Source organism: Octopus sinensis, linkage group LG10 (assembly GCF_006345805.1).
Source record: "Octopus sinensis linkage group LG10, ASM634580v1, whole genome shotgun sequence".
In the NCBI taxonomy this organism is placed as follows: domain Eukaryota; kingdom Metazoa; phylum Mollusca; class Cephalopoda; order Octopoda; family Octopodidae; genus Octopus; species Octopus sinensis.
This window is the reverse complement of record NC_043006.1, coordinates 18,396,670-18,423,169: the sequence shown is the minus strand read 5'-3', so window position 1 is coordinate 18,423,169 and position 26,500 is coordinate 18,396,670. Positions and strand designations below refer to the sequence as shown.

Sequence of the window (26,500 nt, the reverse complement as noted above, 5' to 3'; positions counted from 1 at the left end):
TCTACATTTTATTTGGCCCCAAGGATATGAGATAAAGGTGAAGTCAACAAAAATAGGATTTGAAATTAGAATGTGAACAGCCATCAATTAAAGACCTTAGAGCATAATTTAACATGTTCAATGTTATCTCGCCATAGTTCTTTGCCAAAACAATATGTTCTGGAAAGCAGCAAAGGTTTAAAACATTTCCTTCTTCGCTGTTAGATTCACTATCATCTTATGTGCGTGCACATGCGTGCATGTGTGTATATGTGTGCATCGTGTATGTGCATATATCTAACTATCTGTTAGCACATACATGTATCTATTGATATCTATATCAGCTGGCAGTAAATTTATCCTAAACGTTTTCTTCTTCCAGTTATATATAAAAAATGAATATTTTTTATCGCTTTTGTCACAAATATGGTTGTCAAATTTGTCCAAGGATTGTTTTTCATCAGCTAGTAACACAGGCTCCCTTTCAGTCCAAAACTGATTTCAAATTTTGGCACAAGGCAAACAACTTTGGGAGAGGGGGTAAGTCAATTATGTTGACCTCAGTGCTCAAATGATACTTATTTTATCAATCCTGAAATTATGAAAGGCTAAGTCGACTTTAGCTGAATTTGAACTCACAACATAATGGTGAATGAAATGCCACTTAGCATTTTGCCTGGCAACCTAACAATTTTGCCAGCTTACCACCTTAATATTCAGCCCCCAAATTGTTGGACCATTAAATGAAATGACTTGTGGTATTTCCTCTGGTTCCTAATATTCTGAGCATCCTGGCAGGCATAGCAATCTGTCTTGTACAGAATACCCAAAAGAAGGCAATGGAGAAACTTCTATGTAGTTGGCCATGAACATATTACCTATATAGGCGCAGGAGTGGCTGTGTGGTAAGTAGCTTGCCTACCAACCACATGGTTCCGGGTTCAGTCCCACTGCGTGGCATCTTGGGCAAGTGTCTTCTGCTATAGCCCTGGGCCGACCAATGCCTTGTGAGTGGATTTGGTAGACGGAAACTGAAACAAGCCTGTCGTATATATATATATATTATATATATATATATATATATATATATATAATATATATATATATATAATATATATATATAATATATATATATATATGTGGGGGGGGTTGTGTGTCTGTGTTTGTCCCCCTAGCATTGCTTGACATTGTGTTAACGTCCCCGTCACTTAGCGGTTCGGGAAAAGAGACCGATAGAATAAGTACTGGGCTTACAAAGAATAAGTCCCGGGGTTGATTTGATCAACTAAAGGCGGTGCTCCAATATGGCTGCAGTCAAATGACTGAAACAAGTAAAAGAGAAAAGAGTAAAGAGTATATTGTATTTATGTTAAAAAGTTAGCAGAGATTATTTATCAACCTGATAGCACTAAAAGATGAAAAGATTTATCATTTGTTAAAGCTGAGATCGTAGTCTGAGGCTGAGTCTAGAAAATGATTCTTGTTTCTAAAGCCAAAAACAACTGTTTCTTGGAATTTCTTGAAAAATTAGTGATTTTGAATTGCTTCAGCTTATGTCAATCAAAAGTAGGTACACCAGATCTTTCTGATAAATTAACTTTATCATACTAGCAGACTCTCCAAGGAGGAGAATTTTCTACATCTGCTATTTAATACTACAGAAATAAAAAAAAAAAGTGAGTCAGCAGGGAAGTCTCCATGTAGTTACTCAACCTGCTAAACATAGCAGCCAAACTGCCTTAAAATCCCATTTTGTCATCTTAAAGAGTGAAGGAGACATTAGAGGTAGAGAGAGAGAGAGGAGAGAGAGAAAGAGAGAGAGAAACAGACAACAGACAGACAGCCAGACAAAGCAGTAAATGAGACATTGGAGAACAATGCTCTCATGCTTAACACTTGCAGTGAACATATGATACTTTGAAAACCTGCTGGTCAGCATTGGTCAATGGAAGATGCACACTCCTACAGTATGACAAAGCCCCAGTACACACTGACAGTGACTAAGTGCAAACTTGAGGAACTTAAGGGTCTGGAAGTGCTGCCTCTCTCTATCTACAGTCCAGACTTTGCACCATCAGATTACTGCTTTCCCAAGCCATGGCTCATTTTCTGTATAAATGGAGGTTCGACAATGTGGATGAGGTTGAAAATGGGTGCGGGGAGTTTTTTTCCTCTAAACCAACCAAGTGGTTTAAGCATGGAATTGAGCTTCTCATACAATGATAGCCACAGGCAATAAAATATGGTGGGATATATTTTGATAAATAAATGCTTGCCATATATAATTTGCTTGAAACAGTAATCAAAGCTCAAAAGACAAAACAAAAATTTTGACTCAACTTGAAGTTTACTCACACAGACGTCTTTGGGAGAAGGAGTAAGTCAATTATATGAACCCTAGGTGAGCTGGCAGAAACGTTAGCACGCTGGGCGAAATGCATAGCTGTATTTCGTCTGCCGTTACGTTCTGAGTTCAAATTCCGCCAAGGTCGACTTTGCCTTTCATCCTTTCGGGGTCGATAAATTAAGTACCAGTTACTCACAATGTTTCTATAGCTGGATGTCCTTCCTAATGCCAACCACTTTGGCTTTTAATGGGTTTAATCCGTTTGTCTGTCCTTATTTGTCCCCTCTGTGTTTAGCCCCTTATGGGTAGTAAAGAAATATATATGAACCCTAAAGCTCAACTGATACTCATTTGGGGATTACCATAAGCTAAACAACCACCATAAAAATCAAATCAAATCAGAACACCAAGCATTTCCTATGCTCCCCCCGCAGTTCATGAAAATGATTAGATATTTCAACTTACCATACGCATCATCTTCAGCCAGAAGCATATAAGTTTGGGCCAACATCAAATTAGTGTTTATCAGTTCATTTTGATTCCGACTTGAAAAATGAAACAAAAAAGAGTGAGAGTCATTTAAATTAAAATTATGGCATAATTAAATTGTTGAATCATAGTAATAGGCGCAGGAGTGGCTGTGTGGTAAGTAGCTTGCTAACCAACCACATGGTTCTGGGTTCAGTCCCACTGTGTGGCATCTTGGGCAAGTGTCTTCTGCTATAGCCCCGGGCCGACCAATGCCTTGTGAGTGGATTTGATAGACGGAAACTGAAAGAAGCCTGTCGTATATATGTATATATATATGTGTGTGTGCGTATGTGTTTGTGTGTCTGTGTTTGTCCCCCTAGCATTGCTTGACAACCGATGGTGGTGTGTTTACGTCCCCGTCACTTAGCGGTTCGGCAAAAGAGACCGATAGAATAAGTACTGGGCTTACAAAGAATAAGTCCCGGGGTCGATTTGCTCAACTAAAAGGTGGTGCTCCAGCATGGCCGCAGTCAAATGACTGAAACAAGTAAAAGAGTAAAAGAGTTAATAGACTATTTAACAGTAACGATATCTACTTAGTAAAATACAAGAAACTACGTTCTCTCTTTTCTGGAACGTTAGTTTTTAAATATTTCGTCTTTGGATTTGGTTTGCAAGATTCTTTATGTGAGTTCGTGTGTTGAAGCATATTCTGTTGTGTCTGGGAGAGTCATTTTCTTTTTGTGCTTTATAATGTAACACACTCACTGGTAAAATTTCCACTTATTTCTTATTTTTATTTTCCTAAAACTTTTGTTGCATCTTGCAACCTTTTCAGTAGTCTTGACTCTGTCGTTACTTATACTGCATTCCTTTTTGTTTGTTTGTTAGCATGTGTGTGGGTCAGTGTGTGTATGTGTATGTGTGTGTGTGTGCCTATGCATGCACGCATGTACGTATGTATGTGTGTATGTATGTATGCATGTGCATGTATGTATGTATATATGTGTATGTGTGCATCTGTATGTATGTATCCTGTATATTCATCTTCTGTTATAATTCCCTTCACATCTAGAATGCATTACAAGGATATAAAATCAAATCCAGTACTTAAATGATATTTTATTCCATCAATTCAAGGTAAACTAAATTCAAAGTTAACCTCTGCAAGATTTGAACTCAGGACAAAAGACCATGACTAATTACCAAAGGTATTTCACCTAATGCTCAACTCATTCTAAAAAACTTGTACTCACATAATCCTTGAAGTGCCAAATCATTTACATTCAGTAAAAAATTGGATCTTTTTAGGATATATACATTACTTTTCCTAAGGTATTGTGTATTTTATTATCTCTGCCAAGGAAAGAAGTTATGCTTTCATTGGTGTTGGTTTGTCCGCCTGTCCGTCTGTGTGCAAAATAACTCAAAAGGTTGTGAACTGTATTTGATTAAACTTGCAGGAAAAGTTGGTAATGACACAGGGAATAGATGATGAAATTTTGGTAGTGATCCGAGAATTTTTATGGATTCTTGAAGGATTTTTCATTTATTATATTTACTTTACATGAAGTATTACAATGTTACATTCTTTGATTATCTCCCTTGAAAACACGTTCATCGTTTCCACTTAACCTATGGTGGTGTTGCTGTTTCCAAAGTTTATTTTCGTTTCTCTATTAGGAATTTTACTCACGTATCTATCTTAAAATAAGCTGCTTGGCAGAGATCTGCGGAGGATAACATGACAAGCCTTGACTATTTGGGATCGACTCAAAAATCTCAGGCTTTGCTCCCTCCACCACCGCTGTGAAACTAGCTTGCTGATGTCATTGATGTATTATAACTGCTTCAGATTATACCTGTTTTTGAAAGCATTGGTTTGGGAAATTGGGCAACTTTCAGCATGCGTGTATATGGGTGGAAATAAGCTGCTTGGCGGAGGTCTGCGCTCTCTGAGTGCTTTTCTAGTTCATTGTCTAATTTAGTGTTGTAGTATTTCTGTTTTACTGATCACAACAAGAGGATGAGAAACTCAGGTGAAAGAAGTCCATAACCTAACTGAAACCAAGTAGAATCAAGTAGAGACCAAGTAGAACCAAACAGAAACTGTCAGATAATAATGAATAATAATGAATCCTACAATTTGATCTTAACCAAACAAATGAGCCTTGATGCTATCATTCAACCTGATAGAAAATAGTATCCAAATCGTCTTCAAATCCCATATTATTATCTTATAAGAAGAAGAACATATTATGTAGTGCAGTCTTGCACATTCCTAAAAGTGAGATGGTCATGACAGGAACATTTTTCATAAGTAAACTTGATCAGACATAGGTTTAAACAATAAGCTATTTGTATAAACCAAAGATATACAGGTCTACCAAATTAGAATCGGCCTGGTCCAATGAACCATTAAAGAATACAAGAGAACAGTCATGCTTATTACATGTTCATCAACACTTTATTATCTGCTTACCATGCTAGCATGGCTTGGACAAGCCATCATGTTCAAATGCATGTCATCTTGGCCAGGTTTCTACAGGTGGATGCCCTTCCTTGCACTAACCACTTGAAAAGTGTACTGGATGAATTTTCTCATGACACCAGCTCTAGAGAAGTTGGCAAGTCCTTAATATGGAATTGAAGGGGTGAACACAACCCTTTACATTTTCTGTTTGTTTGGTATCCACTTTATATCGTGTTCTGGTTATATTTTTCATGGCACAAGTACCAGAGAGGTCAAAGTCCTCAGAGAAACCAAACTAATGGACCTCACAATACTACTTTACCTTTCCTCACTCACCAATTACTCTATAGGCTGCACAATAGGGTGGGTGGGTCTATACCCTGTTTATATACAATAAAAGTGGCAAAGAATTTAAAGTGGCTAATACATCCAGCACCAAAGCAAATGAATTATATTATTTAGTTACACAGCTATTGATCAACTTCGTTTTTATTTTCTTCCAAGTCCAGTAATATTTTGATTTCTATCCAAACATTCATTAGAGAATTAGTTTTATAAGAGATATAAGTAGTAGCTGTTGTTGTTCTTTCTGTTTTCTTTGAGATGGAAAAGGCCATAACCAGGTAAAACAGACAGTTTGTCTATAAATTTTAAAAGAAATCTGTCAAGAGGGAATCTGAATGTTTGTGTGTCATTGCCTTGATAGACATTAAGGAGACGCTGAACAGAGACACAGATCTATATACGGAATATGTAAATAGCCAAGTATTAATCTAGCAGTTTTACATTTAAATCTTTGTAAATATATAAAATAAAAATAAAATTTTAAAAATAACAAAAAAATCAAGAGGGTCAATAACTGAATCAATATAAATAATGTAGTATTGATTCAATTGACTATTGTCATTCCTTACACAAAACTAGGCTTAAATCTAGTCCCACCCCACCCTCACTGAATAATAAATAAAAACAACCACATTAGTGAATTAAACTGATTTTATTAACGAATACTGCTTATTCTACTAGTTCCATCAACCACTTTTATATGTTTTACAGTTTCGCAACCCCAGTTGTATGCTTTTTTTCCCCACCCTTCTTTGCCTGATTTTATTCCTTTTCGTCATCGTCATCGTCATCGTCATCGTCGTCGTCATCGTCGTCATCATCGTCATCATCGTCATTGTCATCATCATCGTCACCATCATCATCACCACCACTACCATCTATTTCTTTACTACCCACAAGGGGCTAAAGACAGAGGGGGGGGCGAACAAGGACAGACAAATGGATTAAGCTGATTATATCGACCTCAGTGCATAACTGATACTTATTTAATCGACCCTGAAAGGATGAAAGGCAAAGTCGACCTCAGAATGTAAAGGCAGACGAAATACGGCTACGCATTTCGCCCGGCGTGCTAACGTTTCTGCCAGCTCCCCACCGTCCACCACCACCACCATCATCATCATCATCATCATCACCACCACCAACACCACCACCACATTCATCATCATCATCATCATCCCTTTTATACCTTTCACTTGTTTCAGTCATTAGACTGTGGCCATGCTGGGGCACTGCTATCAAAAGTTTTTAGTTGGATGACCAACCCCCATTTTTCTTTTCCTTTTAAACCCGGTACTTATTCTATCAGCATCTATTGCTGGACAGCTAAGTTATGGGGACATAAATATACTTACACCAGTTGACAAATGGTGGTGATGGTGGGGCAAACACAAACACAGACACACGCATACATAGATATATATAAACATATATACATACATAGATATATATAAACATATATACATACATACAGGCTCCTTTCAGTTTCTGTCTACCAAATTCACTCACATGGCTTCGGTCAGCCAGAGGTTATAGTGGAAGACAATTGCCTAGTTGATTTAATTGACTCATCTACTGGTGCTTATTTTATCCCTAAATGGTACTTATTTTATCGACCCTAAAACGATGAAAGGCAAAGTTGACCTTGGCAGAATCTGAACTCAGAATGTAAGGATGGACAAAATGTCACTAAGCATTTTGCCCAGTGCGCTAATGGTTCTGCCAGCTTGCTGCCTAGCACCCTTAGTAATTATCATATTTTAGATTTATAGAAACAACCTCCAAATTAAGGCGATGAGCTGGCAGAAACGTTGGCCCGCTGGGCGATATGCTTAGCAGTATTTCATCTGCTGTTACGTTCTGAGTTCAAATTCTGCCGAGTTCGACTTTGCCTTTCATCCTTTCGGGGTTGATAAATTAAGTACCTATTTCTTTATTACCCACAAGGGGCTAAACACAGAGGGGACAAACAAGGAGAGACATAGGTATTAAGTCGATTACATCGATCCCAGTGTGTAACTGGTACTTAATTTATCGACCCCGAAAGGATGAAAGGCAAAGTCGACCTCGGCAGAATTTGAACTCACAACGTAACGCAGACGAAATACCGCTAAGCATTTCGCCCGGCGTGCTAACGTTTCTGCCAGCTCACCTTGATAAATTAAGTACCAGTTACACACTGGGGTTAATGTAATCAACTTAATCACTTTGTCTATCCTTGTCTGTCCCCTGTATGGGGACAAACGAGGACAGACAAAGTGGGCAATAAAGAAATAAGAAACAACCCCCAAATTCCTTCGCATCAAAACTTACCATTTCAAAAAGCGAAAGAGACATAACTTTTGTATTATCCTCTCAAATTACACCAAAATCTCTGACAATAACAATTAATATCGTATTTATTGTCTGTGAAAATTATAGAACATAAAACAACTTTGATGAAAACTTATATCTACTTTTCTGGCAAAAACAATGCCGTTCTGAACATTTTGGTCGCAACTGTATATATATATATATACGATCAACATCAATGGAATTTGTAGCTATGATACCAGTGCCGGTGGCACGTAAGAGTACCATCCGAACATGGCCGTAGCCAGCGCCGCCCTGACTGGCCTCCATGCCGGTGGCACGTAAAAAGCACCCACTACACTCACGGAATGGTTGGCGTTAGGGAGGGCATCCAGCTGTAGAAACACTGCCAGATCAGACTGTGCCTGGTGCAGCTTTCTGGCTTCCCAGACCGCAGTTGAACCGTCTAACCCATGCTAGCATGGAAAACGGACGTTAAACGGTGATGATGATGATGATGACGATGATATATATATATTTATGTACATATACTCATTTATATGCATATACATATACATGTACGCACACATTTGGTTATATGGAACAGAATGTCTCCTTTGAAAAATCATTCCTGAAAACAGGGCAAGATAGATGTGTGAGCATGCATGTGTGTTTGTGTGTGTGTGTGTGTGTGAGGGAGAGAGAGAGAGAGAAAGAGAGAGTGTGTGTGTGTGTATAGAAACTTCAGCTTCAATATGTTTTATTAGTACAGTGTAAAAGCCAATGTTTAAACCTCTGTCGGTATTACAATTCCAAACAGGTCTTTCATGGTGCACTAGTGACAGCTTTGAACATTAAGTGATAAGATATTGCTTCATGATTTTAATGAAACTAATCAAACAAATTGGATGATTCTATTTGCATTCTCTCTTCACATCGACAGATAAATCCAGGCTTCAAAATTTCCTTCCATGAAATTACAATGAAACAGCTTTATATGTTCATATATTTAGTTTCCTCCAGAAAACTTCATCAGCAATTTTGTCAAGGATTTCTGATTTTTATTGCTTTTTACTTATTACATTTATCTAGTCAAGTTATATCTTCTTATGCATCTTCAGTTTTATTATCTCTTTTTCTCAGTTAATGCATTTTATGCATGCACACAGAATCCAGTTAAACTCAAGGAGTTCCAAAGTTCTGGAGCTGTAATTTAATTTGAGAACTTTTTTCTTTCTATACTTTTTGTTTCTAAAAATAAAAGTTACATTGTTGTTTACCACTGGGTCAAGCTTGGTTTATTAGATTGAGGATCAAAGGCTGGAGCACCACTTTAGAGAGTTTTAGTCAAAGAAATCGACCTCAGGACTTATTCTTTGTAAGTCAAGTATTTATTCTGTCTCTCTCTTTTGCTGAACTACTAAGTTACAGGGACATAAACACACCAGTACCAGTTGTCAAGTGATGGTGGTGGGACAAACACAGACACACACATAAATATATACATACATATGAATATATATATATATATATATATGTGTGTGTGTGTGTGTGGAAGCGCAATGGCCCAGTGGTTAGGGCAGCAGACTCGCGGTCGTAGGATCACGGTTTCGATTCCCAGACCGGGCGTTCTGAGTGTTTATTGAGCAAAAGCACCTAAAGCTCCACGAGGCTCCGGCAAGGGGTGGTGGTGAACCCTGCTGTACTATTTCATCACAACTTTCTCTCACTCTTTCTTCCTGTTTCTGTTGTGTCTAGGCTGTCAATCAAGAACCCTTCTGCAGTGTTTTGAAGCATTTAGAGGACATTCAGCGAAAGTGACTGGATCTGTAGAATGCAAAGAATTGGATTCTTCATGATGACAAGGCATCCTGTCACTGAGCTCTCCTCACTCGTGAGTTTCTCACCAGAAACAACATGGTGTCACTTCTGCACCTGCCCTATTCACCAGATTTAGCACCTCCAGACTTCTATTTCTTCCCCAAGATGAAAATGCAGCTCAAAGGTTGCTGTTTTAATACCGTTGTCAAGATCAAGAGCGAATCGCAGAAGGTCCTCGATACACTCACAGAAAACAACTTCCAGGCCAGATTCCAAAAATGACAAGAATGGTGGGGCCAGTGTATTGCTGTGCATGGTGAATATTTCAAAGGAGATGATGTTAAAACTTAGGTAAATAAGTTATTTTTTATTGAACATGCATATACAGCTGCGTGCGTGCGCACATACACGCGAGTACTGTCCAAATCTCCGACCAGTCACATACAGCTAGCTGGCATTCAATTGGCGTATCAAGTTTCGGGCATTTTGATTGGGTTTTGGATAGAAAATTCACAAAAAAGTCACTTCTATTGATTTTTTAATGGTTTTGCTGGGTGACTGGGGAAATGTAAAGATGTGCACGACCACCTTTGGACGGTTTTGAATGACCATAGAAAGTGCGAGCCCTCTAACTGAAAAATTGTGGATTTGTATAAAGGACACACACAGACATTTTGCTGTTTATATATAGATTATAATAAGAGATAACTGGTCCGGGAACCTTTTGATGCCACCTCATACATCCAAAGTTTTCCTGTGTATATTCTATGTACTGTTCATGCAGTTTTGGTTACATTTTCTGATGACTGGTAGAGCACCTGAGCACTGTATTCAATAAGTTCATTATAAATAACTTTTTCTGTATTTGCCTCAGTCCTATGATTTCAAATGTACAGAAACAACACCTAATTTAAAGACAATTAGCATTATGACCTGGCGTTGCCGGGTCTTGTGCTAGTCAAGCATATTTGGTCTTTCATGAAAATCCCCTCTCTTGTCATTCCCTTGGTCTAACTCGTTAATTATTCCCTGCATTTCTCAAATCAAAAAAGCGTGCACGTCTGAAAGCCAAAGAGGTGTGATACATAACAAAGGGAGGGAAATGCAGAGGTTTAAAGAGTTATTTCCCTTGCTATGGTTTAATATATTTAAATTAAACTGCTGGAGTTACGTCCCTTGTATTAAAGACTTTTGTTACCTGAAACATAAGGGGTCGGTTTATCGTTTTTTTAATAGCTTTCAGGGGTAACTGGGGAAAAGAAAAGATCTTCACAACCACCCTTGGACGATTTTGAATGACCATAGAAAGTGTGAGCCCTCTAACTGAAAATTTGTACAAAGGATACACACACAGACATTTTGCCGTTTATATATAGAGAGCTAGTATAATGATGATTAAACATGGCTTTCATTTATTCAACCTTTTTACTATGGAAATTAAATATATCCACTCAAAATGTCATTATCCTTCACTGTAGAAAGCAGTTTTATGTGCCAATCTATCTTTTGTTGAGGATTGTCATGTTTGAATTGCTTCCCAACCACATGGTTTCAGGTTCAGTCCCACTGCGAGGCACCATGAGCAAGTGTCTTCTACTTTGGCCTTGGGCTGACCAAAATCTTGTGAGTGGGTTTGGTAGAGAGAAACTGAATGAAGCATATCGTATGTATGTATGTATGTATGTATGTATGTACTTATGTATGTATGTATGTATGTATGTATGTATGTATGTATGTATGTATGTATGTATGCATGTACTTATATATGTATGTATGTATGTATGTATGTATGTATGTATGTATGTATGTATGTATGTATGTATGTGTGTGTATGTATATGTCTATGTGTGTGTGGTCTTTGTAACTGTGTTTGTCTCCCACCACCACTTGACATCCAGTGTTGATGAATTTATATCTCTGTAACTTAGCATTTCAGCAAAGGAGACTAATAGAATAAGTACTGGGCATTAAAAAAAAACAAATTTAAATACGTCCTGGAGTTGTTTTGTTAAACTAAAGCCCTTCAAGGCAGTGCTCCAGCATGGCTGCGGTCAAATGATTGAAACTAGTAAAAGATAAAAAGATGTCATGTTTATTGACACATCTAGCTTTTTGGTAGATATTGAACATCACAACATCACTAGTGGAATAAACATGCAATTTAATTTCACAGTTCAAGGGTAAGTAGCTATAAGACTAGAAAGAGACTATTTTACCCATTAAATTGAAACACAAATATTTTAATTAGCACAATGCAATTATTGGCAACATTAATAAAACCACAAAAATGAGTGTCGGTAAATTTCCAAACATTATAAGGAAAAGTATTTTAATTTTAACATTTGTTATTATATGCTATTTGATCAAGAAAAACTCTCAATAACTCTCATCGCCTCACTTAAATCATAACTCTCTCTCATTTTATTCCTGCCTCTCTCCTTTTTCTCTCTTTCATTCACTCTCACTCTATCCTTCTCTCTCTTTCTCTCCTTTTCTCCTTCAGTTATAGGGGCCATTAACCCATTAGTGTTTAAACCGGCCATATCCAGCCACAATATTATCCTTGTTTTATGTTCAAACTTATGATATTCAGCCTCTCACACCTACCCTACAATATCATTCTAAAGATAAATAATCACATCAAAATCTTGAAGCTATGAGACAAGGCACAATTAATTCAAAACAATGTGAATAAATAAGTATTACATTTGACAAAGTGTGGAAGCACTCCGTCGGTTACGACGATGAGGGTTCCGGTTGATCCGAATCAACGGAACAGCCTGCTCGTGAAATTAACGTGTAAGTGGCTGAGCACTCCACAGACACGTGCACCCTTAACGTAGTTCTCGGGGATATTCAGCGTGACACAGAGAGTGACAAGGCCGGCCCCTTGAAATACAGGTACAACAGAAACAGGAAGTAAGAGTGAGAGAAAGTTGTGGTGAAAGAGTACAGCAGGGATCACCACCATCCCCTGCCGGAGCCATGTGGAGCTTTTAGGTGTTTTCGCTCAATAAACACTCACAACGCCCGGTCTGGGAATCGAAACCACGATCGTATGACCGCGAGTCCGCTGCCCTAACCACTGGGCCATTGCGCCTCCACATTTGATAAAGTAATCTAAACACTAAAGGGTTAAGGCCCTTTAATCTTGCATGTTGAAAGCAAATCTCACTAGTGATGGTGCTATGAAGAAAGCATCCAGTACACTCAGTTGGAATTAGGAGAGTCATCCAGCTACAGAGACAATGCCAAACCAGACATTGGAATATGACAGTCTTCCAACTTGCAAAAACTGTCCAATCTATGCCAAGATGGGGAATGAATATTATAAACGATGATGATGAGGATGATGGTGATGATGATGATGATGATGATGATGATGATGATGATTAGTTATATCATCTTAAAATTTGATAAGATGGGTAAAATGTAAAAGCTTACCCTGGGTAACATGGGAGTAGCGCTCAATTGCAGGCCTCACATGAGCCTTGTAGAGTGAACATCCGGCTTTGTACAGGAAGAGATTTTCACCATAAGTTCATGAACCCAATAGTCAAGAATAGCAGTTATGATGCTATGGTTTGGGGCTGCATGCCCTACGAATGGCATGCAGTTGCATTCCACCAGATGCAGTACACCAACCAAAAACAAACATACCACAGGAAACATCAAGGAATTTATCAAAAGCAAGAAAACTTGTTGCAACAACCTTCAGATTTAACAATTATAGAAATGACATGGAGATGGGTCAACAAAGGTATTGAAGAAAGAAATTCCAAGTAATCGAGTGATTATTTAGCCAAAAATTATAAAAAACTCGAAAATACTTATAGATTCAGTGTTCATTACTCTTTACTCTTTTACTTGTTTCAGTCATTTGACTGTGGCCATGCTGGAGCACTGCCTTTAGTCGAGCACATCGACCCCAGAGCATATTCCTTGTAAGCCTAGTACTTATTCTATCGGTCTCTTTCACCGAACCGCTAAGTGACGGGGACGTAAACACACTAGCATCGGTTGTCAAGCAATGTTGGGGGGACAAACAGTCACACAAACATATACACACACACATATATATACGACGGGCTTCTTTCAGTTTCCTTCTATCAAATCCACTCACAAGGCTTTGGTCGGCCCGAGGCTATAGTAGAAGACACTTGCCCGAGGTGCCACGCAGTGGGACTGAACCCGGAACCATGTGGTTCGTAAGCAAGCTGCTTACCACACAGCCACTCCTACACCTATGGTTTTCTCTGAAAAGTATTTGTACCCAAGTATTAATACTATGTAATTTTATTTTTGATCTTTAATGCTCTTATTCCCTTTTGTTGAAAAAAAAAGCTATTGTATGATTTGAGTGTTCTTAAATTAAGTGATATTCGTTTTTGTGGTATTACTGAGTATTTGATTAAGGTAGGGAGCTGGTAGAATCGTTAGCATGCCAGGTGAAAATACTTAGCAGTATTTCATTTGTCTTTGTGTTCTGAATTCAAATTCTGCCAAAGTCTTCTTTGCCTTTCATCCTTCTGGGGTCAATAAATTAAGTACCAGTGAAACACTGGGGTCAATGTAATCAACTAGTTCTCTCCCCACAAATTACAGGCCTTGTGCCTTTAGTAGAAAGGATTATTAAATATTTGATTATAACATCCCAAGTTCCTCTGTGATGGATGTGTGAATAATCATATCATTTAAAGATATGGTCAAGAATAAGCTGTGAAGGTAAATTTTCAAGCCATGAGTACTGAAATTGGATGCCAAGTAATTGCTGAAGTAATAACTGAATTAGGCTCGTTTTATCCATTAGCATTTAAAGCAGCCACATCTCGCCCAAATATTCTGCCAGACAGATCTGACCTCTCACACCTACCCAACAATGTCATTCTAAATATACACAATCACCAATCGCATGAACAAAATCTTGGAGCTACGAGATAATGAAAGATAAATTTAAAACACAACGTGAACAAATAAGCATTATATTTGACAAAGGAATCTGATTGCTAAAGTGTTAAAAAAATTTCATGTTTAATCTCACATTATTTAAAAGAGTAAAAAGTTCTCTTTCTATTCATGTACAGCTTGAAATATAAGTGGTTACATCAACATTCAGTCATCAGTATACTTCTATCTTCAAACTGAGTGGCACCTGCTGACATAAACAATACTTTTCCACACAATATTCTTTATAAGTAAATATCAGGAATCCATACTGACAAAATCACTCTCTCTCTCAAGTGGCAGATGATTTTTAGCAAGCAGCTATCTCAGAAACAAGAGAGAGACAGAGTATGTATCCTGTCTCACTTGCAGAATAACATTTAATATCTAATAGATGTAACAGAGGATCAGATGTAAATAAAGCAAATGAATTGTATAGTCTACTTCACACAAAAACTTTGCATTCACATATAGATCAGAATAACAATTATCTCATTTTCCACTTTGATATTTCTTCAGTATTATTTTCATACAAAGAGCAGAACTGTCAGAACAAAATGAACGTAGTAAACAGGCCGACTTTACACAAATTTAAGTCTACCACATATAAGCAACAACGCTAAAACCATCAACTAATAATACAATTGTTATTGTTTATTTTATAAATCTGTTTTCTTAACCACATTGTATTCCATTAAATGGTGGAATGTAATTTGAAATTCTTGATACATTTAGTTATAATTTATATCTTTGAACTTCGAGCAACAAATGAATGTTTTCGATGCTGCTTTTTGATTCTTGTTCATATTCTAGCCATAATCAAGATCATATTTGTTTCAAATTTCGGTACAAGACCATCGATTTTGGGGAGGGGTTAAGTCGATTATATGGATCCCATCATATTCTAGCCATAATCAAGATCATATTTGTTTCAAATTTCGGTACAAGACCATCGATTTTGGGGAGGGGTTAAGTCGATTATATGGATCCCATCATATTCTAGCCATAATCAAGATCATGTATGTTTCAAATTTCGGTACAAGACCATCGATTTTGGGGAGGAGTTAAGTCGATTATATGGATCCCATCATATTCTAGCCATAATCAAGATCATATTTGTTTCAAATTTCGGTACAAGACCATCGATTTTGGGGAGGGGTTAAGTCGATTATATGGATCCCATCATATTCTAGCCATAATCAAGATCATATTGTTTCAAATTTCGGTACAAGACCATCGATTTTGGGGAGGGGTTAAGTCGATTATATGGATCCCATCATATTCTAGCCATAATCAAGATCATATATGTTTCAAATTTCGGTACAAGACCATCGATTTTGGGGAGGGGTTAAGTCGATTATATGGATCCCATCATATTCTAGCCATAATCAAGATCATATTTGTTTCAAATTTCGGTACAAGACCATCGATTTTGGGGAGGGGTTAAGTCGATTATATGGATCCCATCATATTCTAGCCATAATCAAGATCATATTTGTTTCAAATTTCGGTACAAGACCATCGATTTTGGGGAGGGGTTAAGTCGATTATATGGATCCCATCATATTCTAGCCATAATCAAGATCATATTTGTTTCAAATTTCGGTACAAGACCATCGATTTTGGGGAGGGGTTAAGTCGATTATATGGATCCCATCATATTCTAGCCATAATCAAGATCATATATGTTTCAAATTTCGGTACAAGACCATCGATTTTGGGGGGGGTTAAGTCGATTATATGGATCCCATCATATTCTAGCCATAATCAAGATCATATTTGTTTCAAATTTCGGTACAAGACCATCGATTTTGGGGAGGGGTTAAGTCGATTATATGGATCCCATCATATTCTAGCCATAATCAAGATCATATATGTTTCAAATTTTGGTACAAGACCAGCGATTTTGGGGAGGGGTTAAGTCGATTATATGGATCCCATCATATTCTAGCCATAATCAAGATCATATATGTTTCAAATTTTGGTACAAGACCAGCGATTTTGGGGAGGGGTTAAGTCGATTATATGGATCCCATCATATTCTAGCCATAATCAAGATCATATTTGTTTCAAATTTTGGTACAAGACCAGCGATTTTGGGGGAGGAGTTAAGTCGATTATATCGATCCCAGTACTCAACTGGTACTTACTTTATCAACCTCAAAAGGATGGAAAGCAAAAAGGACCCCAACAAAATTTGAACTCAGGGTGTAAAGATGGATGAAATGCAGCTAAGAATTTTGCTCAGCACGCTATAATCACAGTCAGATTGCAAGCCCCAGTACATACATCATCATCATCATCATCATCGTTTAACGTCCGTTTTCCATGCTAGCATGGGTTGGACGGTTCGACCGGGGATCTGGGAAGCCAGAAGGCTGCACCAGGCTCCAGTCTTATCTGGCAAAGTTTCTACAGCTGGATGCCCTTCCTAACGCCAACCACTCCGTGAGTGTAGTGGGTGCTTTTTACGTGCCACCTGCACAGGTGTCAGGCGAGGCTGGCAACGGCCACGGTCGGATTGGTGTATTTTATGTGCCACCGGCACGGAAGCCAGACGAGGCGGAGCTGGCATCGGCCACGAGTCGGATACATAGATTGATTATGGTAAAACATTGACTGTGGATACACTTATGACGTTCTAATTCGATAATAAATTATGGGGTCTTGAGATATCAAAAATAACAATGGAAAGCAATTCAATACTTCCTATTTACTGTTCAAAATGACATTTATATTAATTTCTTGCACTGGCACAAGATCACATATTTTGAAGTAGATGTGATTGATTAAATCAACGCATACACATACTTGGATGTGTGTGTATATATATATATATATATATATATATATATATATATATTATATATATATATATATACATTTATATGTATATATATATATATGTATGTATATATATATGTATGTATATATATATGTATATGTATATATTTATATATATATATATACACATATACACACACACATATATATCTACATATATATATATGTATATGTATGTATATATATATATATATATATGTGTGTGTGTGTTTATATATATATATATATATATATATGGCCGTCTGCCAGCCTCGTCTGGCACCTGTGTCGGTGGCACATAAAAAAACACCATCCGAGCGTGGCCGTCTGCCAGCCTCGTCTGGCACCTGTGTCGATGGCACATAAAAAACACCATCCGAGCGTGGCCGTTTGTCAGCCTCGTCTGCACCTGTGTCGGTGGCACATAAAATCACCCACTACACTCTCGGAGTGGTTGGCGTTAGGAAGGGCATCCAGCTGTAGAAACACTGCCAGATCTGACTGGACTGGTGCAGCTTTCGGGCTCCCCAGACCCCAGTTGAACCGTCCAACCCATGCTAGCATGGAAAGCGGACGTTAAATGATGATGATGATGATGATGATGATGATATATATACACACACACACATACACACACACATATATCAACACATATATATATATATATATATATACTCACACACACACACACAAGCACATATACATATGTACATACATACACATGTTCACAAAAGATATGTGTAGGCTGAAAATAAAATAGATGAACATGCTGCAATGGATGTGCAAAGTGAATGGAAATAAATGTCAAAGAATAAATGAGAATTGGATAGAAGAGAAATCAGAGGCAAAAATAGAAAGATTAAAATTAATAAAAAAAAAGATATGCTTGTGTGCACCGAGGATGTCAGTCATGAAAAGTGGACAGTGCCTATGGAAGACAGGAGACACAAGTAGTCAAGATTGATCTCTACAACTACTACTACTACTACTACTACTACTACCACCACCACCACCATTGCTGCTGCCACCACTTTCACTATCAGGATTACTACTAATAATAATAATAATGATTTTAAATTTTGGCATAAAACAGCAATGCCAAAGTGTTAAGTCAATTAGATGAACCCCAGTAGTCAAATGGTACTTATTTTATCGACCCTGAAAGGGATGAAAGGCAAAGTAGACCGTGACAGAATTTGAACTCAGAATGTAAAGCCACAAAGCATTTTGGCCAGTATGCTAACAATTCTGCCAGCTCACTGCCATACTATTACTATTTGTGGAGGAGCAATGGCCCAGTGGTTAGGGCAGCGGACTCACGGTCGTAGGATCGCGGTTTCGATTCCCAGACCGGGCGTTGTGAGTGTTTATTGAGCGAAAACACCTAAAGCTCCACAAGGCTCCGGCAGGGGATGGTGGTGATCCCTGCTGTACTCTTTCACCACAACTTTCTCTCACTCTTACTTCCTGATTCTGTTGTACCTGTATTTCAAGGGGCCGGCCTTGTCACTCTCTGTGTCACGCTGAATATCCCCAAGAACTACGTTAAGGGTGCACGTGTCTGTGGAGTGCTCAGCCACTTACACGTTAATTTCATGAGCAGGCTGTTCCGTTGATTCGGATCAACCGGAACCCTCATCGCCGTAACCGACGGAGTGCTTCCATCCACTATTAATAATCCTTTCTACTAAAGGCACAAGGCCTGAAAATTTGGGGGGAGGGGCTTAGTCGATTAAATCGACCCTAGTGCTCATCTGGTACTTATTTTACCAACTCCAAAAGGATGAAAGGCAAAGTCAACTTGAACTTGAACTCAGAACATCATGAAGGACAAAATACTGCTAAGTATTTTGCCCAGTGTGCTAACGACTCTGCTAGCTCACCGCCTTCACTATTACTATTAATAATGGTTTCAAATTTTGGCACAAGGCCAGCAATTTCGAGGGAGGGGTAAGTTGATTACATCAACACCAGTGCTCTACTGGTACTTATTTTATCAACCCCAAAAGAGATCAAAGGCAAAGTCAACCTTGGTGGAATTTGAACCCAGAACATAATTTTTTTCTACTCTAGGCACAAGGCCTGAAATTTTGAGGGAGGTGGGGCAGTCGATTAGATCAACCCCAGTACGCAACTGGTACTTAATTTATCGACCCTGAAATGTTGAAAGGTAAAGTCAACCTCAGCGGAATTTGAACTCAGAACATAATGATGAACGAAAAGCCATTAAGCATTTGGCCCAGTGTGTTAACAATTCTGCGATAATTATAATAATTCCTTCAAATTTTTGCACAAGGCAAACAATTTTAGCAGGGAGAGCAAGTCAATTACAACTGCCCCAGTACTTTACTGGTACTTTATTTTAATTGCCCTTGAGAAGGATGCAAAGCAAAGTTAACCTCAGTGAAAATTGAACTCAGAAAATAAAGAGCTAGGAAAATAGGCACAGGAGTGGCTGTGTGGTAAGTAGCTTGCTTACCAACCACATGGTTCCAGGTTCAGTCCCACTGTGTGGCACCTGGGGCAAGTGTCTTCTACTATAGCCTCGGGCCGACCAAAGACTTGTGAGTAGAATTGGTCGACAGAAACTGAAAGAAGCCCGTTGTATATATATATATATATATATATGTGTGTGTGTGTGTGTGTGTGTGTGTGTGTGTGTGTATGTTTGTGTGTCTGTGTTTGTCCCTCGAACATCGCTTGACAACCAATACTGGTGTGTTTACATCCCCCGTAACTTAGCGGTTCAGCAAAAGAGACTGATAGAATAAGTACTAGGCTTACAAAGAATAAGTCCTGGGGTCGATTTGCTCGACTAAAGGCAGTGCTCCAGCATGGCCACAGTCAAATGACTGAAACAAGTAAAAGAGTAACCCATTCCCTAATTTCTAGCCATGTGCCTAAAGTCAACCATTTTATTGTGGCACCAGTACGGGGGTGATGATTGGCTTCTAACTTGCAAAACTAAGAGCTTAAAGTGATCAGGGAGAATAGAAAGGAAAGAGAGTGGGTGATGATCCTAGGCAGAGGGAGGAGGGGTAGTAAAAAGAGAGGATATTGGAGTATGGAATGGAACAGGGGAGAGGGAAAGGATTAGTGACAGTGATAGAGCTGAAAAAGTGATAGGATGTGATGTAAAAGTTCAGGACAATCTGACATTATAAAGAGTGAATATAGACAAAAGGTGCGAAGGAAAGAGGGCAGGAGAAGAATCCCGAGAGAGTCATCGAATGAATAAGAGGAATGGGGCAAATAACATTGCCGAATGTATCTTTCTTCTTTTAAAGACAATAGGGTGTGATTCAAGAGGGATTTGACAGCTATTTCTAGTAGGCTAAATACCTGTATAGAGGTTTCGTTTTTAGCTTGCATTGTGATGTCTCAGTCTAAAGTCACTTTTGAACTGTATTTGTATTTTCTTATTTTAAAGGAACATTTTCTAATGTAGATAATGGAGAACATTTATCGCAAAATTTAACTCTCCCCTGAGCATAGGGCTTAGTTTAATGAGATATGTTGTCACTCGTACAATACAAAGTTCAACATGAAGCATTCCTAACACTGTAGAAAGAATCAGTTTTAATGTTATTATATGCTCCCAACAGTCCAAACTAACCATGTTATTGATTTCTACATTCGCATTTCTGTTCATCACTAGAATTTCTGAGATAGTTTAACCAGAATGATGTAAGTATGTATGAACATACTTCCCGGGCAATATCAGTTTGGTTTATAATGAAAGCCTTCCAATCTCTGAGGGTTTACATTTTTTCACCAATACAGTATAGCAGATATAATTTGAAAGTAATGTAACATAATTATACTTGCTTCCATGCAAGCCATAAGTTAAACATTAATGTAGATTAAATTGGCTGAGGGGAAATATTTGACCATCATATAAACAAATTACTACAATGTATGAACACACACACACACACACACACACACACACACATATATATATATATATATATATATATATATATATTATATATATATATATATATATATATATATATATATATATATACAGAAAAACTGAATACAACTACAATAAGAAACACAAAAATAAAAATTGGAAAACAAACAACAACCTACAGAGACAAATGTATGTAATAATATTTGATTGATGATTGCACAAAGAGAGCAGGAGGAGATCAAGCTATATAAACAATAAACATGCCACAGACAGGTTGCCTCCTAACATTACTTTATTAAGTTTTCATATATACACTAGCAGTATCGCCCGGCGTTGCTCGGGTTTGTAAGGGAAATAACTATATAAGCATTTTTAGAGAGTTACTTCCTTTATAGATGCCAATTCGGGCTTTCTTAGCCATTTCTGTTTTGGTGTCTTCAAGCCATGAAGTCGTTGTTCTAAAAGAACGCTGGTCTCCTTGACAATGCTTTACGACGTTGATTTCCTTACACTCCCTTCCCCACAGCTTCACGAGGGAGGGAAGAAGGGGGAGAAGCAAACAGGTGCAGGTGTGACCATGGATGCCAACTCCGCCGCCATCGACACACGAAAAATACTCAGACGGGCTCGATATGAATCACGACTATAAGATACCCGGCTTTGGTTAAACTGCACCGCAAAATGTGGGAGGAGTTAGGAATCTAAATCGAAGGGGACAGACACTCACACAACTACAGTTTTATATATATAGATGTGTTTGGGTGGGTGTCATTTTTATTATATTTAATCAGCAAGAAGTTACAAAAGCGACTCAAAGGCCAAGAGTCTCATGCATATACTTCTTATCACACTGTGTGTGTGTGTGTGTGTGTGTGTGTGTGTACATAAATTTTCTACTATAGGCACAAGGCGTGAAATTTGGAGGAGCGGTTTAATCATTTAGTATCTAAACCGACCATATCCGGCCAAAATAGCTAATCTGTTTTATGTTCAAACTGACCAGATCCAGGCTCTCACACCTACCCTACAATGTTATTCTACATTAAGTAATTACACCATCAAGATCTTGAAGATGTGAGATAATGCATGATTAATTCAAATCAATGGGAATCAATAGGCATTATGTTTGATTGAATAATCTGAACACTAAAGGGTTAATCAATTTCATCAACCCCAGTGTTTCACTGGTACTTCATTTATTGACTCCAAAAGGATGAAAGGTGAAGCTAACCTTGGAGGAATTGAAACTCCGAACACAGCAACAGGCTAAATACCTATTTCTTTACTACCCACAAGGGGCTAAACACAGAGAGGACAAACAAGGACAGACAAACGGATTAAGTCGATTATATCGACCCCAGTTGTATCTGGTACTTATTTAATCGACCCCGAAAGGATGAAAGGCAAAGTCGATCTCGGCGGAATTTGAACTCAGAACGTTGCGGCAGACGAAATACTGATAGGCATTTCACCTGGCATACTAACAATTCTGCCAGCTCACCGCCATAGGCTAAATACCATTAACCATTTCATCCACCATGCTCATGATTCTGCCAGCTTACCATATATATATATACATAAGCTAGACTTCATTTATCTTGCTCACCTTACATCATTTTCGTACCAAGGAGAAATGCCCTAGTTTTATTTAAAAACAACAGCCATTCAACACGCATGGAGTTGGATTTTTTTAATTGTTCTTTTCCCCCTTCTCTCTATTTCATCATCATCATCATCATCATCATCGTTTATGATGATGATGATGATGATGAAATAGAGAGAAGGGGGAAAAGAACAGTTAAAAAAAAAATCCAACTCCATGGGAGTATGGCTCCAAACTTACAGGGAAAAATTAGATTTAGGATTAAATCAAATTTCACAGTATAAATATATAAAATATGAATTAGAGATAAAACCACTATTAGGCAACTCAATATTTATATTATATTACTTATATTTATATTATTTGTTATTTATGTATTGGTTTATGTCTATCACTGTTTGTGTTGCCTAATAGTGGTTTTGTCTCTAATTCATATTTTATATATATATATACAATTTGCTGCTATCAGCCCAGTGACAGATTAGAAGCGTGTTCGAATATGAATGAAGAAGCATGACTTCTCTCTCTATTACTTTTTTAAAATATTGTATACCTTGAATTACGAATTGATGTGGATAAATGAAGGTAAATATATCTTAAAGTTATGCATATTTTTTCACAGAATATGGAGTATACATAGAATGTACTTATTTAAATTGAATTGATTTTTTAAAAAATTAATCTATTTAGTTTGCACATTAAACGTGAAACTAGTTTTGTATTAACCATGCTGACCTTAAGAGAGACTTCATTTATCTTGCTCACCTTACATCATTTTTGTACCAAGAAGAAATGCCCTTGTCTTATTTAAATACAACAGCCATTCAACATGCATGGAGTTAAGTTTTTTAATTGCTCTTATCCCCCTCTGTATATCTTTATATGTATATATATATATATATATATATATATATATATATATGATTTGACTGGGCCTGATGAAGCCTTCTGGCTTCACAGACCCCAGTAGAACCGTCCAACCCATGCTAGCATGGAAAACGGACGCTAAACGATGATGATGATGATGATGATGATATATATATGGGGCTGCCCCCTCATTATTGAGTATGGCCATTGCACAAAGCTCAATCAATGTTGTTATCATGCAATGCCTGTGCAAGAAGATTTTTTTTAAAGTGAGGAAAGGCTGTGCACTGAGTCAATCCCACTCATTAAGTAACAGCAGTCATAATCCGAAAAGAAGAACAAGTCAACATCATCGGTAACCACTGAGCCGCAGGTTTTATGTCGGAGTTATCCCAGTTACCTGAGTTACCTTCTCCTAGAAGGATGCCCTAACAAAGGCTAGGAGTCCTTCACTTCTAATGGTTTAACCGCATGATCGGATATTCAGTCCATGTTCCCGCGCATGATACAGCCTTATTGGATGGCCGTTGACTCTCAAGAGTTCCTCCGCCCTTTGACGGGTTTTGTTTTTCATCTCGCAGGGTGTCCAATAAACCCCCTCCTCAGCAAGCAAGCTTGTTGGGGTTGCCAGTTTAGTCGCCAACGACCCAACCATGCAACAGGTTGTACTGGGTTACATATTACCAGTAGCACTCGAAAGTGACCTGACATACTATATATATATATATATATATATATGTATACACATACACAAACACACACACACACATACGCGCGCACACACACATACGCGCGCACACACACATACGCGCGCACACACACATGTATGTATGTTGTATGTTGTTAGGTATGTGTATACGTATGTATATGGTGATGAACACCATCTTCCCTATCATCATTTAATATTTGTTTTCTATGCTGGTATGGCTTTGACGGTGAGCTGGCAGAAACGTTAGCACGCCAGGCAAAATGCATAGCCATATTCTGTCTGCTGTTACGTCCTGAGTTCAAATTCCGCCGAGGTCGACTTTGCCTTTCATCCTTTCGGGGTCGATAAATTAAGTACCTGTTACGCACTGGGGTCGATGTAATCGACTTAATCCGTTTGTCTGTCCTTGTTTGTCCTCTCTGTGTTTAGCCCCTTGTGGGTAGTAAATAAATAGGTATGGCTTTGACAGTTTGATGGTATCCAATAAACCAGAGAACTGTTTTGGGCTCCAGCGTTTTCAACATTGTTTCTAAACCTGGATGCCCTTCCCAATGCCAACCACATTGCAAAGTGTACTGGGTGCTTTGTTTTGTGGTATCAATACTTGTGAAGATATCAAGTAACTTACAAGACAAGCCCTCTCAAATGAGGGGCTGGGGTGTAGTATTAAGGGAGTATTATGACAGGTCTTGGGAGGCTAAAGAATGATGGAAGGTCAGGAGCAAGTTTCTCACTGTGGAGGAGCTACAAAACTACTCCAGTTGACAAAGGAGAAAAAATGGTGGGAATGCCCCCGAAGTACATGAAGATCAATATATAAGAGAGAATGTGATGAAAAGACTGGGATGAGCCAGGTGGGTAAATCTGTGAGAGTGTGAAAAGTGGGTAACAGAAGATTAGAAATGGGGAATTAAGACCAACACAGTGAATATGGAATGAAGCTGGAGGTCTCGGTTGATGGTGTATATCAGTTTGGAGAGAAGATGAAGGAAATAGGTGAGGGTCAAAGAGGAATAGGTAACAAGTAGCCATACAAAACAATGGGTGGAAAGTAGCAGTATAATTAAACCACAGATAAATGAGAAATAGGGAGATGTGGAAATGGATCGGGGGAAAGAGATGCACAGTGACAGAAATGCAAGTCAGAGATATTTAAGGGTAGATATAGTGAGTGATAAAGTGTGTGTGACTGGGGTGGGAGCATTGATGGTAAATATGAGAGGATGTTACGAATAAGATAATAGCAGTCACAAAATGTAGCTCAAGAAAAGGGGCTGTCTAGAGAAAAGTGTGAAGGTTTCAAATTTTAGCACAAGGTCAGCAACTTTGGAAAAGTGAGTAAGTTGATTAAATCAATCCCAGTACTCAACTGGTACTCATTTTATCAACCCCGGAAGGATGAAAGGTAAAGACAGATGAACTGCTAAGAATTTTGCCTGGCATGCTTATGATTCTGCCAAGTCCCTGCCCTAAAGGAAGGGGTGATATTGAGAATGAGAGATGGAAGAGGGATGACCAGCAGCAAGAAAAGGGGATGAAATATGCGCAGTTCTGTTCTCATATAATTACAGCAGCTGAGTAAATAGCACTATACTTAGAAGAATGCTGGAGAGATGGGTGTTAGGAAGATGAACTGTGGGGAAGTTTTAAAACAGAGAGAGGTGGTGACATAGGCATAAATAATATTCTTTTAGGACCAAGAACATTGAAAAAAAAGGGTAGCTGGAGGGAATGATAGAGATGGAAAGAGAGCAAGTGATAAATGCTGTTAGGCGGCAAGCTGGCAGAACCGTTAGCACGCCGGGCGAAATGTGTAGCCGTATTTTGTCTGCCATTACGTTCTGAGTTCAAATTCTGCCAAGGTCGACTTTGCCTTTCATCCTTTCGGGGTCGATAAATTAAGTACC

General features: G+C 38.2%; 1 protein-coding gene across 1 annotated transcript in view; it reads right to left on the bottom strand.

Moving 5' to 3' along the window:
• LOC115216336 (tetratricopeptide repeat protein 23-like) overlaps positions 1-26,500 on the bottom strand; it is a 190,548-nt gene that overhangs the window by 69,131 nt on the left and 94,917 nt on the right. The window contains exon 9 of the mRNA XM_029785562.2: positions 2,792-2,871. Within this exon, the coding sequence (XP_029641422.2) occupies positions 2,792-2,871 (80 nt within the window). The remainder of the gene's footprint in view (positions 1-2,791; positions 2,872-26,500) is intronic.